Here is an 18,036-nt window from a genome sequence, read left to right as displayed (position 1 = left end):
TGCACATAAAAAAGGCATCAAGACTCCACAATAACCCCCCACCCCACCCCCACCCCCACCCAGAACAGCCCTCTCTGGATATCCTGTTGCTTTCCCCCTTCTGTCCAACAAACCCCAACACACAGCCCTGTGCACACGCAGCATTAAATCAGGCCCCAGGCATCAGTCAGTGAGTCGATCCTTCATGGGAAGCTTGTGCTGATGAGAGGAGGGAAAAAGAGCAAAAGGGCGAAGAAAGAGGGGGACAGATGTGGGGACGATGTAATGCTACGATTATGGTGATGGATGAGGGAGAAGATGCTGGTGGACGGCTGCGCCCAAAAGGCAGATTCTTCGTGTGCACGGGAACGTGTGAAACAAACTATCACGAGGACCCCCCACGCAACGACAACGCACCAACGTGTGCAGCCGTTAGAGGTTCAGATGAGTCCCTGAAAGACGGGGAGAAACCAGCAGTGGACGGTGGGAGTGATGCTGCTCTGCTTGGAAACGCAGCAGCACGCGGAGGGCCTCAGCACAGCTGGATTATCCTGATAGCACAGGGTGGATATCAGAGCTGGAGGGAAAGGAGAGAGGAAAACAAAGCAAAAGCAACTGCAATTCATCGATGGGCCTGATCCGCCTGCCACGTCCCGGAAGGGTCCTATCTGACTGTGGAGGGGGGGGGGGCAGAGCGGTAGGAGAGCCAGAGGGGTTCAAAGCAGTGGAAAAAGAGGGAGGGCAGAGGCTCCAGCGCAGGCCTGCACGACTGGCTGCGCGCTCGTGTTCTGCTTGGCCGCCTCGGCTGGCTGAATAAACAATCCTAATTGGCTGTGGAGCCCCTCCAGTCTGGGGCTCCGCTCGCTTTCATCTGTGGAAGCTGTGGGAGAGCTGAGGTGAGGCGTCGCGATAACGCACATGTGCTGGATCACTCCGCGGCCCAGGAGCCCGCAGACAAACTTGACTCACGCACAAGAGGATGTTTGCAACGTCGTGTTCTCTCGGCGTCGTGTTCTCGGTGACGCACGCGCGGTCGCACATGAGCGATGCAGAGGCTGCGCAGCCACCGACTCTGCACATCTGGAGGAGCGCGTCTCACAGTCATCCATTCATGAAGAGACGCAACAAGAACTAGACGCTCAAACAGAGAAATTCCCGGATGTTGTTTGGCTTGTGGCTGAATCCCAACACAGGCTCTGTCACAAACACAGCAGCAGCCCATCGCGGAGCGGCGAAGGTCAACTCCTCAGGTTTAGTGGATCTGTGAATGACCTCTGACACGAGCTCATCTCAGAACAGTGAGAGACGTTTGCGCGTGAGAGACATCTAGTGGTGAAAAGAAGAACAGCCGTCAATTAAATCATTCAAACCAATCAAAGGGCTAATTAGCGTGACAGAATTAGAGTAACGTGACATAATCAGATACCAGGAACCACATAAGGATCCCGAGTGATTTTAGATACGTAAATCTAAAAAGAAAAAGAATACTTGATTCTATTCTCTCAGGAATAGTGAAGAATTCCTGTGATTGTTTTCTTGCTTCCATAAACATCAATGAGGTTCTCGGGTGACAGAAATGTGTGTCTGGGTGAAACGAGAGAGAAGAAAGAGTTTTTATAGTCAGACGACACTCTGGCCTGGCTCAGGAAGGAAAAGTGTTACAGCGGTTGTCATGGAGAGGAGTGGAAGAACAGAGTCAGGACTGGGATGAACAACTACTCTACGTTTGTGTTAAGAACTAAACACACACACACACACACACACACACACACACACACACACACACGATGCTGTCGTTCCCACATTTCAAAACTGTTTCACAGGTTTGGAGGTTTTAAAAGACGCACAATTGTTTCCTCGCTGTCTTCCAAGACGTGATCTGGTGATCGGGAATTCACGGTTTGTTCCTCTCGGGAGCAAAGACCTGAATGAAACGATGGCTCCAGCCTGACTCCATCCATCCACCTCTGTTGACCTGCCTTTATGGGGGTGTGGTTTAGGGGGGGGGGGGGGGGGGGTAACCCTAATGGACTGATGGGAGAGGATGCTTTCACAGGACAAGAGGGCAGTGAGCACTTTTTTCCAGGGAACTCAAACATGTTGTGTCATCAGCCTTTCCCTGGCAGCAGAGAGAAAGAGAGAGGGAGGGAGAGAGAGGGAGGGAGGAAGGGAGAGGGAGGGAGGAGGGGAGAGAGAGGGAGGAAGGGAGAGAGAGGGAGAGAGGGAGAAAGAGGGAGAGAGAGGGAGAGAGAGGGAGGGAGGAGGGAGAGAGAGGGAGGAGGGAGAGAGAGGGAGGAAGGGAGAGAGAGGGAGAGAGGGAGAAAGAGGGAGAGAGAGGGAGAGAGAGGGAGAGAGAGGGAGGGAGGGAGAGAGAGGGGAGAGAGGGAGAAAGAGGGAGGGAGGAGGGAGAGAGAGGGAGGGAGGAGGGAGGAGAGAGGGAGAGAGAGGGAGGGAGGAAGGAGAGGGAGAGAGGGAGAGAGGAGGGAGAGAGAGGGAGAGAGGGAGAGAGGAGGGAGAGAGGGAGAGAGGGAGAGAGAGAGAGGAAGGGAGAGAGCGGGGGGAGGGAGAGAGAGGGAGGGAGGAGGGAGAGAGGGGGAGAGAGGGAGAAAGAGGGAGGGAAGGAGAGAGAGGGAGGAAGGGAGAGAGAGGGAGAAAGAGGGAGAGAGAGGGAGGGAGAGAAAGAGAGAGAGGGAGAGAGAGAGAGGGAGGGAGAGAGAGGAGGGAGGGAGGGAGAGAGAGGAGAGAGAGGGGAGAGAGAGGAGGGAGAGAGAGGAGGGAGGGAGAGAGAGGGAGAGAGAGGGAGAGGGAGAGGGAGGGAGGAGAGAGGGAGAGCCCGAGGGTGAGCTTCTTCCCAAGGTGGCAGGCAGCCAACTAAAACAGCCGACTCCAGTAGGTCGGCACAGGAAGGAGGGGAGGGGGGGTGAGTGTATGACTGTGTTTGTGTGGATGTCCCTGTATGTGTGTGTGTGTGTGTGTGTGTGTGTGTGTGTGTGTGTGTGTGTGTGTGTGTCTCTAGTGTGGTGCTTATGTGTCAGGAAGGGGTGCTGCTAAAGTCCTCAGGAGTGCACCCTTTGCTTCTCAATGTTCCCACTTGTTCCCCAGCCGGGGGCTCAGGCTCGGAGGGTCCGGGGGGAGTCTTTACGCTACATTCCTTTCCCATTATTCCAGGAGTGTCTCACTGTCCCCAGGTCTCTTCTGTGTTTTCCTAGCACTGTGGGGGCGTCCTGGTTTCTTTCTTCAGCTCCATATAGCTGAGCTGAAGGTCAAATGTTTATCATTAAGTGTCCTGAGAGGAGGATCACACCTGGCTGTGCGCACGTATACGTGCATGTGTCATCGCACGTCGTGGCAGCGAGAGACGCACAAATCAGCAACATCCCAGATGTCCAGTTCCGGCTCACTCCTGATCCTGCAGGGAAAGTTCTCTCTTCCAGCCTCAGCTGATTTCTTGTTGTTTCCTCGTCACTTCCTCCCCTTTCAAAATGTCCTCTTCTTGTTTCCTCCTCTTCCTCTGGGTCTCAGCGACTCGAGGAGGGAGGGAAATTCATCGGATGCAGACTTCCCCAGCTCTCAGACGGAACCGAGGCGGAGCGGGGGAGACTTCCAGGACTGACTGACAAGTACAGGTGAAAGTGGATTAGGTCAAACCCGTGTCACACACACACACACGCACACACACACACACACACACACACGTGGAGGCTCCAGTCAGGCTGTGCCACTCTGGGAAAGAGGACAAAGGTCAACTCCAGCTTTGATGGGTTGGCTGCAGGAAAAAGCAGAAGCGGAGTTTCAGCTCCGTCTTCTCCCACTTTATATTCCCTGGAAACCCGGAGACCTGCCTCAGCAGCGCACGTGTGGAAAAGCTTTACGTGGTGAAGACGGAACATCGCACCTCACCCACGTCGTGGGGGGGACACACACCTATTTTGGTGGAATGTTTATTTGGAGTCTAAATGAACCGTCTCCCGGTCGAGTTGAATGTTGTAATTTTTTTTTTATGTTCCAAGGAAACACATTCCTCCATCACACCTCTGACCCCGGAGAGGGCCGAGAGATCCTGCAGAAATAAAAGAATAAATAAACAGCAGGGGGAAGGTCCAGCCCCCCCTCTCTGTTCTTCTCTTTTACACTTTCTCTTTGGTTTGCTTTGATAAACAGTTTCCTTTTATCAAAAGAAAGTAACGATATCTAAAAAGCAGGAAATAATCAAAGTGCTAAATGTAGATCCCAACGGAGCCGGTTCTCTGCTCCAGTTGGTCACATCATGATCTGGTGCTTGTTTACTTCCTGCGTCACCTCCCCGTGATGCATGTGCACCCCTGACTTCCTGTGCAACAGGATGCTAACCCAGGCGAGCAGCCCAGCGCAGCTATTATTCCTGGCACTAACGTGCACAACCCAGATTTAACCTGGACAACAAGCACCAGATGTATCGACGCACGTCTGGAAATCACAGCAAACAACAGGAAGACGTCAGCGTTCCCAACAGCTCTGGATTATAAGGAAAACACGGCAGAAGGTGTTGATCAAACGGGCGACTGTGAGGGCGAAGGAGGGGCAGTTGTGAGCGCTCCGTGCCCTTTTCCTCTCTGCCTGGGGGGGGCTAATCAGGCAACATGAGAGAAAACATCTGTGTTAGGTGTTCTTGAACCGTTTGGCTGTGACAAAATCAGCTGCTCAGGAAGGATTAGGAAGGTTGGAAAGGCCGTCGGGGGGGTGGGGGTGGACTCTCTTTACGAGTATCCGGTCTCTCTGATAGAACGAGGAGGGTTTTTTTTTACAAATATAGTCATGAATGTGCGAACGGCCGAGAGAGCGAGGAGATTGTCGGCTCACGTGTGGGGAGACGTTTGGAGTGATTTGTCTGGTTTCTGCGCCGTGATGGCAGACCAGGTAATTCCAGACACCTTCTGGGTCGTGTTTACATTGCTCCACCACAAGTGTGATTTTCTGAAAGGAAAAGGAGAAAAGGATTCCGGATTATGGGGGATCTTTTCTCTTGGTCGCCTTCTGCAGCAGCAGAACGTTCTTTAACGACAGAATATTCTCTTACACTCTTACCGACACGTCCACGTTGCAGGAGGTCTCTTTGGAGAAAGCTCATGGTGTGACAATAAAATACCTCCCAGATGTGCCTTCAAAGGCCAGATGCATACAGAAATACTGAGATACATTTAACAGGGCTGTTAGACTTATTTAAAATGTCCATAGGGTATAGCGGTTCTTTTTTAAAACGTATTCTTTCTGTATTGCGTGTTGTGGTTTATCACAAGCCACAAGCACAAACACATGTAGTCACGTCGACACCCCCTACTCACAATCCTCTCTAAGGATCTATGAAACTCCACTATGGATTTGACTCAAATCAATATTTTTCTTTCTAGTAGACGCGTGCAGGGACGATCGTGATACAGGCCACCCTCAAAAGCATCCACCAAAATTAAACTTTATTTTCTAGCTTTGTTTGATTCGATATTGTTCTACTTTCTTGCAGCTTACAACTATAGTATCGATACAGTCTGCTTTTGATTTCTTTCCAAATTATGAAGACTGGCAAGAACCTAAAAGTCGTAGCAAAAATGCAATTTTCTGTTATTTTCATTCCCACTTGTGTGTCTGTGACTGCTCAAACCCAGCAGGAGTCAAACGATGATTGGAATCATATCTCCTTGTTCTGTAAGGAAGCTGCACTACCGCAGTCGAACACTACGCGGCAGTGTTGTAACCTAGGAGGGACGTCACTGCTCCAGCAGCGTGTTTAATCCATTCCTGAAGTAGAAGTGGGGGGGTGGGGGGGTGGAGCCTCCAGGTGAAGATGGGGCAGATGTGACGAGACAGGAAGGTTCAGATACCCCCCCCCCCCCCCCCCACACACACACACACACACACACACACGCACACTCGTGTTGGAGCCCCAGAGGAGTGTGTGAAACAATGGTGTCGCGACTCAAAAAAAAAAAGACGCCCCAGGGAGTCTGGTGGTGAGATAACCCCCCCTCCCCCCCACCGTGCATGCGGTTATGCTGCACATGCGGGGTTAAAACGCTGACGCTTTGCACGCGCGCGTGTGTACGTGTGACAGAGAGCGCGTGTGTGTTCATCTGTAAAATGATTAGCGGGGGTGTTGGCAGGAGCGGTGGGGGTTGCCTCTCGGGTGGCGGAGGGGTCCCGTGAATCGGGCACGGCGCTGCGCACGAGTTAGCGGCCGAAGTTCGAGCGGAGGCAGAAAAGTTGGCCGCAGAAGAGACCGAACATCACAACACCCCCCACCGGCCCCCCACCCCTCTCTCCCCCCAAACCCCCCCTCCTCATCATATCCACGGATTTCTTCTTCTTCTTAGTGGAAACGCGTGGACGTCAAAACTTGTGCGCTGTTCGCTGGCACCGAGCGAGCGTTGAGGGTCTCCGCCGGCGTCTCAATGGGACCGTCGGGCGGTCTCGTCGTCCAGTGAGTAAACTCGGGCTAAACTTGACAACTGTGGACCACAGCTTCTGCGTTCCCACTGTGCCATGTAGCCCCGCTCCAGGCGTTACGGACGCAATGAACTCGCCCGGCGAAAGGCAAGCGGCGCCGCTGTCGCGGAAACACCGGCTCATGGCCGCAGCGATGCCCGGCGAGGACAGCCCTTCGCCCGCTAACGCGTCCAGGAGCGATCGGAACGGGATAGCGGGGATATTTCACTGTTTCATCTGTGGGAGCGGGGTAACGCCGGGGAAGGAACTTAAGCTGCAAGTGACATACCAGAGAGAGAATGTGCCGTTTTTCCCGTTTTTGCAAAACCAGGAGCCAGCGCCGGGTGCGTGTGAAATGAGCCCGGATGGACACACGCTGGTCTGCGCCGTGTGTTACTGCTTCCTGACGGAGCAGTGGAACTCTTTCGAGCGGAACAGGACGCCCATTGAGAAGCGCATGTACTGGCTGAAGCGGCCCTACCAGTGCGACTCTCGGCGAGTCCCGCAGGAGTGGAACCTCTCCTACGACCTGGAGAGGAGGCTCGGCGCCGGCGGCCAGAGTTACGACGGGGGCGCAGAGTCTGACTTCTCGTCTTTCTCTGACAACGAGAACCTCTCCGACCAGGAGATGGACGTGGTCAACAGGAGCGTGACGGGCAAAGACAAGTGCCCGAGAGTGTCGGGCAAATCGCCAAGGGACAGTAACAGGAAAAACAATGTCATCGCGGTTAAAAACAGCCCAGATTCCCAGCGTGGGGTCCGCTACCCAGTGGGTGTGTATGGATCACCAAAAACGGAGGGCGCTCTGCCGCTGAGGCGCGGTGCTAAAATTATGAATAATGCCTGTCAGTCATCGGAAAGTCTAAAGCCCCAGGAGAGGTTCCCTCTGCCGGGCTATGGCAGTCCCGTCTCTGACGCACCTGTGCACGACAACGAGGTCATTATGCGCAACAGGCCGTGGCTGGAGGAGGGGACTGACAGACACGCGGAGCCCCGTCAGGTTGTGCGCGCCTCCGACGGCAGCTGCGCTCCATCCAGAGGCTCTCAGAGCAGAGCAAAGGCCGAGCTTCAGCCCAGCGCCGCCGCCGCTGCCACCAGATGCAACACAGCTGTCCCGCAGCTTGACTCTGACCACTGCAACGGGGACGAGATTAACGTCACCAGCGATGACGACGTGTATGATGGCAAAGCCCGTCCGAGAGCAAGGCCCAAACCCAGCGGAGGCGGTGGGGCGAGCGGCCGGAGCGGCGATGCCTGCGCTTGCTACATCTGCGGCGCGGAGCTCAGGCGCGACAGCCGCTTCAGAGTCAGTGTCCAGAAGCAGGAGAAGGCGCAGGGTCAGCCATTTTTCCCCTTTCTGTGGCTTCACTCCCCCCCCCAGGGTGCAATGCCCATCAGCCCAGCAGGTACAACCTCAGTGTGTAGCAACTGCCACACCTCCCTCATGCAGCAGTGGCAGAGCTTCCAGCTCGCAGATGTTCCGGTGCTCCAGCGCCTGTATGTGGTCCCTTTGAACCAGAACTCCAGTTCCCTGCATTCCCACAGGACTCCCCCTGAGGGAAAGTCCCCAGAGTCCAGAACCAACTCCAGGCCTCCCCGGGAGGCCTGTTTCCTTTGTGGTCAGGAGTGTGGGGGGGAGGTGAAGCTCGTGCACGCTCAGGCTGGCGTTGGCAAATCTCGCGGCGCGATGTACTTCCCCTTCATCTGCATGTTGCCCTGCCCGCCTCAAGCCCAGGCGCTGAGGGATGGACGCGTGCGTTGTTGCCCCAAGTGTCATTTCATCCTGGAGGAGATCTGGAGCGTGTACCGCCTCAGCTTGGACGAAGAGCTCATCACATCCGTCAGCTCCTTCCTGGTCAGGTACCACGCCGCCACGGCCATCGAGGGCTCCCTGGCGGTGCACCCGCAGGCAGCCGCGGCGTCCCGGCCCGGCAGCGCTGCGTCCGTGTGCTACCTGTGCGGAGCCGCTCTGCGTCCGGGTGCGGAGTTCCAGCTGCATGTCAACCCACCGGGACGCTGCAGGGAGAAGGAGCCCTTTTTCCCCTTTCTCACCGTTCATCCCCCGGCCCCCCGGGCCAAGCCCGTGGACGCCACAGGCCTGGTGTCCGCGTGTAACCTCTGCTACCACGACTTACACACTCAGTGGGCCCAGCATGAGAGCAAGGGCTCCGCTCCTTCGGCCTCATCTACCTCGGGTTTTCCCGGCCCCAACCCCCAGCCGCCCTGCTCCCCCTGGGCCCGCCAGTACAGCTGTGAGTCCTTCGTGTGTTTCTTCTGCAGGCAGGAGCAGCGCAGGTCAGGCCGGCTGTGCGCCGTCACCGTGGCCCGGCTGCCCGTCTTCCTGTACGCGCCGCGCAATAAACGCATGCTCCTGGTGGACGACGGGAGAAAGCTGGTCATCGGATCGTGTTTGGAATGTAAGGCAATGGTGCAGGTGGGAGAAGCCATGCAGCAGGACAGGGACAGGGCGAGACCCGGAGCCCAGGAGGGGGACGCAAAGGAACCGGAATCGGCCTCGACGCCGCCCCGACACAAGGTAAGATCGTCTGATGGGACACGACCCCGAGGTGTCTTCACACGACCGTGTCCTCGCCTGCATCCTGACCCTGACGCGCATGGTGGCAGGATGCTGAGGATTTGTTGTGAAAGGGGAACAAAAGGATTCTCATCTATGTTTACCTCGATTTTCCATCTTTAATGCAATTTATGTGACGCAAGAGCACTCGTGTGTGTGTGTGTGTGTGTGTGTTTATTTGAGCAAGCATGTCTCACCGAGCGCCGAAGCCTTTGTTTTGGTTTCGGCGCACTGACAAACTTGAAACAAGCTTTCAACAGCCTGAGCGCTACACAGAGCACATTTGCGACTGTAATCACATCAAGAGGAGAAATGGTTCCTCTGTCAGTCGGACCGGTTCTCTTTGTTTAACCCAACGCTCAACACTCGGGAACATCCCGTCATAGATTTGACACTCTTAAGTCGGTGTAACAGTCATCACGCGCCTGTAGCAGCTTCACATGAGACAACCGAGGCGCTGTTGGCGGCTGAGTTCACACACACACACACACACACACACACACACACACACACACAGTAAACACACATTTTCAGTCCTGTGCTTGTGCATCGTTGCCCAGACCGGTGTGGCGTTGTTGTCGCCCAGGGTTCGGGTTAGGGTGACCCCCACCCACGGAAAATCTGCTCCACATCAGACCAAATACGTGCACTCAGTCGCTCCACATCTCAGCAGTGGTGTGGGAGTTTACTGTTGATGCCTGTGGCCTCGTCTATTCTTGTGATGATAAATTCTGATCTGTGAAGTCGTCCACATTCGGTGGTCCAGCTGGTCCGGCTCAACATCTGCGTGAGCTCACAACCAGGACGCCGTTCTGCCGTTCCTCATTTTCTTGACTTTTTTGGGGGGGGGGTTTCTGTGAGCAGAAGGAAGCTGCTTTTCCAGACAAACAGTAGGTAATGATGTTAATATGGTGACAGCTAACAAAGAGCTGAGGAGCCCCCCCACCCCCACCCCCGGCCCCAGCCCCACCCCCCCATCCGGGCTCTTTGAGCAGCCCTATCGTGGAAGGAGGCGCAGGCGGTCGGCCCGGGCCGGACATGTGAGGAACATCTGTGGATTCCACTCACACACAACCTCTGCGTGCTGCACACTCGCAGCAGCTGTGCAGAGCTGATCTTCCCCCCGACCCTCGGTGATAAGCTTATCGCCCGGCCAGGCACCTGTGCCATCGCGGCACACACACGTGCGTGGAGATGTTCTCCGTGTAGCGTATGTGGTAAATATGGAGCGCCAGCGTGGGAGGGAGCGCATGGTTGAGGCAGGCAGAATTTCAGATGATCACTTTAGGCAGGGACTGTTGAAGGAAGCTCAGTCTCGTGTGAGTGTGTGAGTGTGTGTAGATGTGTGTGTGTGTGTGTGTGCGTGTGTGTGGGTGTGGGGAAGAGGAGGTGTGAAGGAGGAACAGGTGCTTTGTCCTCTGGTGTAATGCGCTCTGCCTGAGAGGGTCTGTCATCGCTGAGGGTTAGGCCTCCAGGAGCCAATGCCCATCTGGTTCCTTTCAACTCACACACGCACACACACACACACACACACGTGCGCACTTGCGTCTTTGTCGCTGTGGGGAAAGGAGGTGAATTTATGCCTCCCACTGAGACCAATGTCCATCAATCAGTCCTCATATAGAGTCGATGGTTTGTCTGGCTTGCACGGTAGATCGACGCCGGCCGCCGTTTTTGAAATTTTAGGCTAAATTTTAGACAGATTCAGTGTAAACACTTAGTTGCTTTTCTCTCCCAAGGCCATGGGAAAGCATGTGTGTGTGTGTGTGTGTGGGGGGGGGGGGCATAGACGGCAAAGCCCATATCCTGCATGTAAAGGAGGTATTTGCTATCTGAGGAAAAACACGTCAGCGTCTCGACAGCGTCGCCACTAAAGATTTATGGCGAGTCGGCGGAGGGCCGAGGCGGGCGTGACACCGCGGCCCTGCAGGTGACGTTAACTGAACGGGTTGTGACAAAAGATAAACTAAAAAGGTGTTTGTGTTACCGGGCTGTGACGTGGAAGGCCGGTATGGTGCGTGCTGGCTGTAAAGTTCCTGCAGCTGTGTCTCCCCCCACAGCTGCGGCACCAGGGGGACACGCGGCTCTCGCGTTTGACGGACAATCCCCGGGTATTTGGCAGGCTTAATTCCAAAGCTGCTGGAGGTGGGTTTTGATTTAGCACTCGGAGCTTTAATCGCTCTCTTCCCGATCGCATCCTCCGGTGCTGCATTCTTGCCCAGATCCGAACGGAGACACCAGATCCTCCAGATGAACTCGGCTGGAGGATTCTTTGACAGAACCTCTCCACCGATTCGGGTTGCACGTCCTTACTGTGTCCGGTGGTGCGGATCGACCCACTCCTGGACGTCCGGAACAGGGGGCGACAGTGCCCGCGACGGTGGGCGAGGCTAAAGCGGAATGGGGAGGATCTCAGGAGGAGAATTTCACTGTTACTTTTTTAAACTTTCATAAAAACAAAATGTGATAAAACACCTGTGACTGTGAAATGTATGATGGAATTCTCTTACATTTACCCGGAGCTGGCCTTCCTGCATCATCTGGTTCATTAAAAGTCAGAGTGAGGCAGCTTTAAAGCGCAGTAGATGCATTTAGCTTGTTAACCTAGTTAGCTAGCCTCGGGCGCCACTCTCAGCTATTCAGCTGCAGCATTTCGTACCAGTTCACGACCGATAGTCCTAATTGGAATTTCCTCAAAACTGACAGCTAATAGAAGAGCGCTAACTAGCTAATATCCATCGCTTTTCTCGTCCATTGCTTTTCAATTATAGAGAACCAGATGGGGGGGGGTTAAATGGTCACAGAGAGCAGCGATCAAGCAGGCGCTACAACGCTGGCAATCAGAGTCAGATGTGCACGTATAAGTGAGAGCTTAATGCAACTGGGAAACTTTAGGACACGGAACGTAAAGATCAGTCATCCCTCTGGTATTTGATGTGTCCTTCCTTTGATAATACACGTTAGCACTGTGAGCGGATGAATGAGCCACGCAGGATCGTAAAACACTCTCTAATCTGTAAATTCCCTGGCAGATGATTTCCAAGAGGAGGCAGCAAAGTGCCAAAGAGGGAGACGGAGCGATTGAATCCAGCAGTGGCTGGTGATTGCTCACATCCTGTTTCGCTATGGTGGGAAGTGATTGGGTGAATGGCGCTCTGATAGCCTCACTATAGCATAGCTGAATCCAAATGTGGAAGCGACTGCCACCAACATCCTTTAAGCTACAGACGAAGGCGCGCGTTAGCTCCACAGAGAGGGGACATGGACCCCAGCCCCCAGGGTAGGGGTCAGCAGGGGTCAGATGAGATGGAACAGGACACACCTGGTAAGCTATTTGACTTCTGCAAGCACAACTTATGCGACGTATTTCCCTCGTCACATGGACAGTCCACATACTCCGAACAGCTATTTAATTTAAACTATTTTAGGATGTTGCTTCAGTTTTTCTTGTCCACAGGTGAAGTAATACAAAACAGTTATGATAGAAGCTGCAGATCATAAATCACAGTGTAACGTACATCCAGCAGACTTGGAAGAAGAGCAAAGAGCTTAGATCAAGTGCAGCCCTGGATGGTAAAGGCCAAAGTGAATCATTAATCTCTTGATAGTCTGGCCTAAACATCTGCCCGTCGTTCATTGTCAATGCCCGGATTAATCCAGACTGAGGGTTAAAACGAACGAGCAGTGAGAGGGCGTTACACTGGAGCAGGAACCCCTCTGAGAAGCCTTTTGTGGGTGCTCACCATGTGGCACTAAAAGAGTGTGTGTGTGTGTGTGTGTGTGTTCTGGCCCAGACTGGGGACACAGCAAACTGTGTGTGAACTGTTCAGCTGTGCTCCTGTGAGAGCTGAAGCTGTGCACACTTCCCCTGACCTGCTGGATATAAATACCTGCAAACGCAGCATCAACTCCGAGTGGGTCCGGCTGCACGGGCCCCTGAACCGGGTCCGGCTGAATCGGGTCCGGTTGCATGGGCCCCTGCACCGGGTCAGGCTGCACGGGCCCCTGAACCGGGTCCGGCTGAACCGGGTCTGGCTGCACGGGCCCCTGAACCGGGTCAGGCTGAACCGGGTCAGGCTGCACGGGCCCCTGAACCGGGTCAGGCTGAACCGGGTCAGGCTGCACGGGCCCCTGAACCGGGTCAGGCTGAACCGGGTCAGGCTGCACGGGCCACCATAACCCACATTTACCCACAGTGAGGGGTAAATGCATACATCTGCAGACTCACGCGCGCGTACACGATTTCACGATGTGATCTTTGCATAGACAACAGCTGCACACGTGCGCGCCTGCCAGGTGCTGGCTGGTGTTCGCTGGCGTGCAGCTGGGTCGTGCCACAGCTGCGTGCGTGTCTGATCTCCACCTGGTTGTCGTCCCTCTTCCTCAGCAGCCTTCATCAGGCTGGTTCATTAGGTGCTCCTCATCCTCACATTCTTCCTGTTTAGCCTCGCTCCCGCTGATGCTTCCCGGAGGCTCCCTCTCACCCTTCTGTCAAGTCAACTGAAGATGTCAGCCAATGCAAAAATTAGCTGGCTAAATATACCACGTGCACGCACGCGTGCGCTTGGTCCAGCCACCTGCTGTCTCACATACTCAGCTTGTCATTCCAGCTCCAAGACAGCTGGGAAGGAGGACGGTGGATGTTTGGGACCTCTCCTGATACCCTGCAGGAATCTGGTTTGCAGACTGTTATATTAGTCAACATGTGACATCAACAGGATGCTAAAAGTAGCACATTTGGGGGGGGGGGGCTCCGGCTTTTACAGTGTGACATCAGCCCCTTTAAATTGCGGGTTCCCTCCCACGTCACCTGTAAACTCACATGTCCTGCAACACATCACATCCATCACATTTGCTTTGGTGCTTTCGCAGCACGCCCCCCCCCCCCCCCCCCCCCCCCCCCCCCCCCCCCATTAAAATTGGTTGGCATGAAGGCAGTGAGTCAGCTGTATGTGATGAAGTTCAAAAGAAGGAAGAACGATTTGGTTTATCTGATTTAGCAGCGCTGCCAGCTAATAGCCCCTTTTTCTCCGTCTCTTTATTAATTCCGATCCCATTGTTCCCATCGAAGCCTCTTGAACACGTTTCTCATATATATCCCATCCAGGAACACATGTGAAAGTCAGATTTGAACCTTCTGACAGCCCAGAAAGAAAGTCTGTTTCACATTGAGAGGGGAAAAAATGAGATTTGAGTCACTTCAGGATAATAATGTGAATGCGGCCTTAGAAGCAACCTCGGAGGGTCGGGAGCAGCCTCATAGGGTCGGGAGCAGCCTCGGAGGGTTGGGAGCAGCCTCATAGGGTCGGGAGCAGCCTCGGAGGGTCGGGAGCAGCCTCGGAGGGTCGGGAGCAACCTTGGAGGGTTGGGAGCAGCCTCATAGGGTCGGGAGCAGCCTCGGAGGGTCGGGAGCAGCCTCATAGGGTCGGGAGCGGCCTTGGAGGGTCGGGAGCAACCTCGGAGGGTCGGGAGCAGCCTCGGAGGGTCGGGAGCAACCTCGGAGGGTTGGGAGCAGCCTCGGAGGGTCGGGAGCAGCCTCGGAGGGTCGGGAGCAGCCTGGGAGGGTCGGGAGCAGCGCCGACTTCACTGGACTTAAAAGGCTTATTTACAAGTTTGTGCTTTTGATGTTTATCAAAGTAATACAATAGCTCCAGAACGATGGAGGCAGGCCTGGAATACTGAAATAATCAAATGTAGTCGAATCTAGTGTCTCCGTGTGTCAGAGAGCTCGGATGCTTGAGGAGAGCCAGCCGTCGTCCCCCACTGTCTCCTTCAGACGAGCCCTCCCTGCTGTGATGTGCTGCTGAGATTATTTGACCCCCCATCAGCGATTTTTCCAGCACAAACCAATCAAACGTTAGTGTGTTTTAAATGTTGGCCTCTGCATATCAAAATGCTTCAGCTGTTGGGGAAAGGGGGGGGGGGGGGGGGGTCCTCAGTGGCTTTTATCTTGACTCTCCTTGCAGGGGCCATAAAAATAGCACTGGGATTGGTTGGGTGTCAGGGGTCGCCGCCCCTCCCCCACTTTCCCCCTCTCTCCAGTCGCTCTTCTGTCCGTCCCGTCTCTCTCGTCACCTCGGCCCTCGTTATTTCCCCTGCGCCCGTGTCCCTTTTACCTCCCGCCGGCCACCCCCAACACCCCTCCCCCCTCCCCCGCTCCGTTCCTCTTTATCTCTCCCTGTGGTATTAGCGGGGCCACATGGTGCTCGGCCCCTCCTGGTGGTGTGAGCCCCGCGGCAGACCCTGGCTCCAGGCTGACGCGCAGCTCGGTGTGTGTGCGGATGAGGGAGACTGCAATGTGTGTGTGCATGCTGGGTGTGTGCGTGTGTGTGAGGCCGCTAACACAGTAACCTGATAGTGCGGCTGGGCTGTGCAGAGCGGAGCAGCGCTGTGATTTATCCCGCGGGCCCAGCAGATGGCTGCAACAGGAGTTTGTTTAAGTTTGCTTCAGAGCCGGGAAAGCAGCCAGGAGCACCGAGAGGGTCTGCCAGAAAAATGTTCAATGACTCTGAATGCCTAACCACACTACTGCCCCCCCCCCCTCAATTCTGCCGCCCTTAACTCCCCCCGAACCCAGCCTGAGCCCAACACACACACACACACACATGCACACACACACTCGCAGACTTTCTGTCGCTACTCTCCTCTTACCCCTCTCTAATTTCTTTCTTTCCTCCCATCTGCTCCACACACATGCTACACTGTCTGTCTCACACACACACACACACACACACACACACACACACACACACACACACACGGAAACACAGAGGTCCGTGCCGTGCTCCTCTGTTCTCCTGGCAGCATCCCCAGCATAGATGTCATTTCAAGAGTGGGGGGGTTAAAACCTGGAGGTGTCCACTGTGGGATCGTCCGCACGCGCAGGGGAGCACGTTGTGCACGTTGTGCACGCAAAGCCCATGATTTATGTAAACTGGATGTGTGTGGATCTTTTTTCCCACTTTTTCCACCCCCCCCCCCGCCTGGACTTTAGCCTGTATATCCTGTGCTTGTAACGGTGATGACTGAAGGGACTTGACCTCCTCCTGTCCACACGTCACCTTTTGGACGTCCTGTTCTCTTTTAAACTCCAGATAAAGAACTAAAGATCTGTACAGAAGAAAGAAGCAGTGTGAGGAAGTAGCTGAACTCATCATCAGAACTGTTCCCGTAGCTGTAGCACACCTGAGGAACCTCACCTGCCAACTCCAAGGGAGGCCTGAACTGGGACGGGGGCAGATTTATACACCAGCAGGAGCTACCGGACCTGTTGGGGGGCCGGTTCTGTATGTCCACCATTTTTAATGACAAGACAAATGAGACGTTGGTAAAGAGACGTGCAAATGTCCAATTCTGACATGTGTTTTTCAGAGAAAATATAGGTCCACATATACGTCCCACTATAGTGTCTTTTCTAAACCGATTCCACATTGGACACATCACACACACACGTGGTTCTATAATCAGATCTCGTTGTGCGTACGTGATATCGCCCTTTCTGTCCCGCGCCAGATGGGGAGGTTATTAACCAGTTGTCTCCGGTCAGCCAGTTTACCTGCAGAGAGCGCCGCGGTTTCTACGAGCCGGCGCCCCAGACAGTCTGACGCTGGCCGAAGAATGATCAGATGTTGTTTGACATGTGCTCAATACGGAACATGTGTCTACAGTGTTGGGATGATCACAGGTCTTGGACACCCTCCCACTCGGTGCAGCTCCGGAGGCATCGGGGTCGTTCCGCGTTGTGTTTATTTGCGGGGAAGATCGGCGGTTGGCGCGTTTTTTTCTGGGTCTGTTTCACATGTGCGAGCACTCCGTGGCCGTCGGCCGGCGTTAGCGTCCGCGCACATCAAAGTTGTCTCTCCGCTTCTCTGTTCCTGGCTTATATGGAGGCGGCGCAGCCCGAGACGCTTTTATGGCGTGTTGCTGAGTTGTTAATTAGCCCGAGAGGATAGCCCCGAATCCTGCCAAGGGCTGCTTGGATCCGACCCACAGAACAGAGCTGCAACACATCAACCTGCAGCCGCCGTGGGAACGCAGCCGCTTTTCTGTGTCGGCGCGGAGCAGAAACAGGTTCTGCCGCAGAGCGATAAGGCCTGTTGACCTTGTGACATCAGGCGCGCTGCGGTGAGGTCATCGCGGATTACAGCAAATGTTTCACATCAGCCGGCATCAAATGTGGCCGGCACAGGAAAGCTCGTCAAGGTTTCATCGCTGTTCCTCATCATTGTTTTTCACAGTGATAACGAGCGTGTGAACGCTGGATGCTAATTAGCCGAACCTGCACCGACAGCATCAGGCTCACAGTTTAGCCGCCAAATGCTATGCGCTTCAATAGCTTATGTTGAATTTAGCATGTTGGGGCTGCCTTCTGTGCACACACTGAGCACCCGGCAGGGAGCTTAAGTGTCCAGAGCTTTCACTAAAGCAGCCAAGAATTCTCTTTGTCTTTCTTACTCCTTTCTTTTCAGCCGCATCTCTTAGTATTCCTCCTCCACATTCTTCAACTCTGCTTTCAGAGCGAATCGAGTCGTCTCCTCTGGCAGCGGTGCTACTTTTTTTATTTCTCCCTCTGGAGGACTAAGATTTACGGGCTCGGTGGTTCAGCAGCAAAAAAACATTATTTGGGTTACACAGGTAATAATGGCAGAGTTTGTATTCATAAGATAGTTAACGGTGTGGACAGCATAGAGGCCTGTGCTCATACTGCGTGTGTGTGTGTGTGTGTGGGTGCGGGTGAGCGTGTCAGTGTCACGAGTCAGGCACAGATGTTCTCAACAGTTCTGGATTTAGCCAGTAGTTCTCCCTGCTCACAGTAAAAGGGAAGCGTCTAATAAAAGGCGGGTGTACGAGATGGAGTGAGTCATACACACACAGAAAAGTGAGTCCGCCTGCCTCGATCTCTCAGGGAATGTGTGTGTGTGTGTGTGTGTGTGTGTGTGTGTGTGTGTGTGTGTGTGTGTGTGTGTGGAGAGAGATCGGGAGAGAGAGAGCAAGGCAGGAAGCAGGGAGGGAGGCTGTGCCAAGCT

General features: G+C 54.4%; 1 protein-coding gene across 2 annotated transcripts in view; it reads left to right on the top strand.

Moving 5' to 3' along the window:
- The first annotated feature begins 6,310 nt into the window (after window positions 1–6,310).
- gse1b (Gse1 coiled-coil protein b) overlaps window positions 6,311–18,036 on the top strand; it is a 114,684-nt gene continuing 102,958 nt past the window's right edge. For both annotated transcript variants that reach the window (XM_011610343.2, XM_029845765.1), the window contains exon 1: window positions 6,311–8,971. In XM_011610343.2, the coding sequence (XP_011608645.2) occupies window positions 6,524–8,971 (2,448 nt within the window). In that variant the 5' untranslated portion in view covers window positions 6,311–6,523. The remainder of the gene's footprint in view (window positions 8,972–18,036) is intronic.

This window comes from Takifugu rubripes, chromosome 13, assembly GCF_901000725.2.
Source record: "Takifugu rubripes chromosome 13, fTakRub1.2, whole genome shotgun sequence".
Taxonomy (NCBI): Eukaryota; Metazoa; Chordata; class Actinopteri; order Tetraodontiformes; family Tetraodontidae; genus Takifugu; species Takifugu rubripes.
This window is presented reverse-complemented; position numbering and strand designations above follow the sequence as displayed.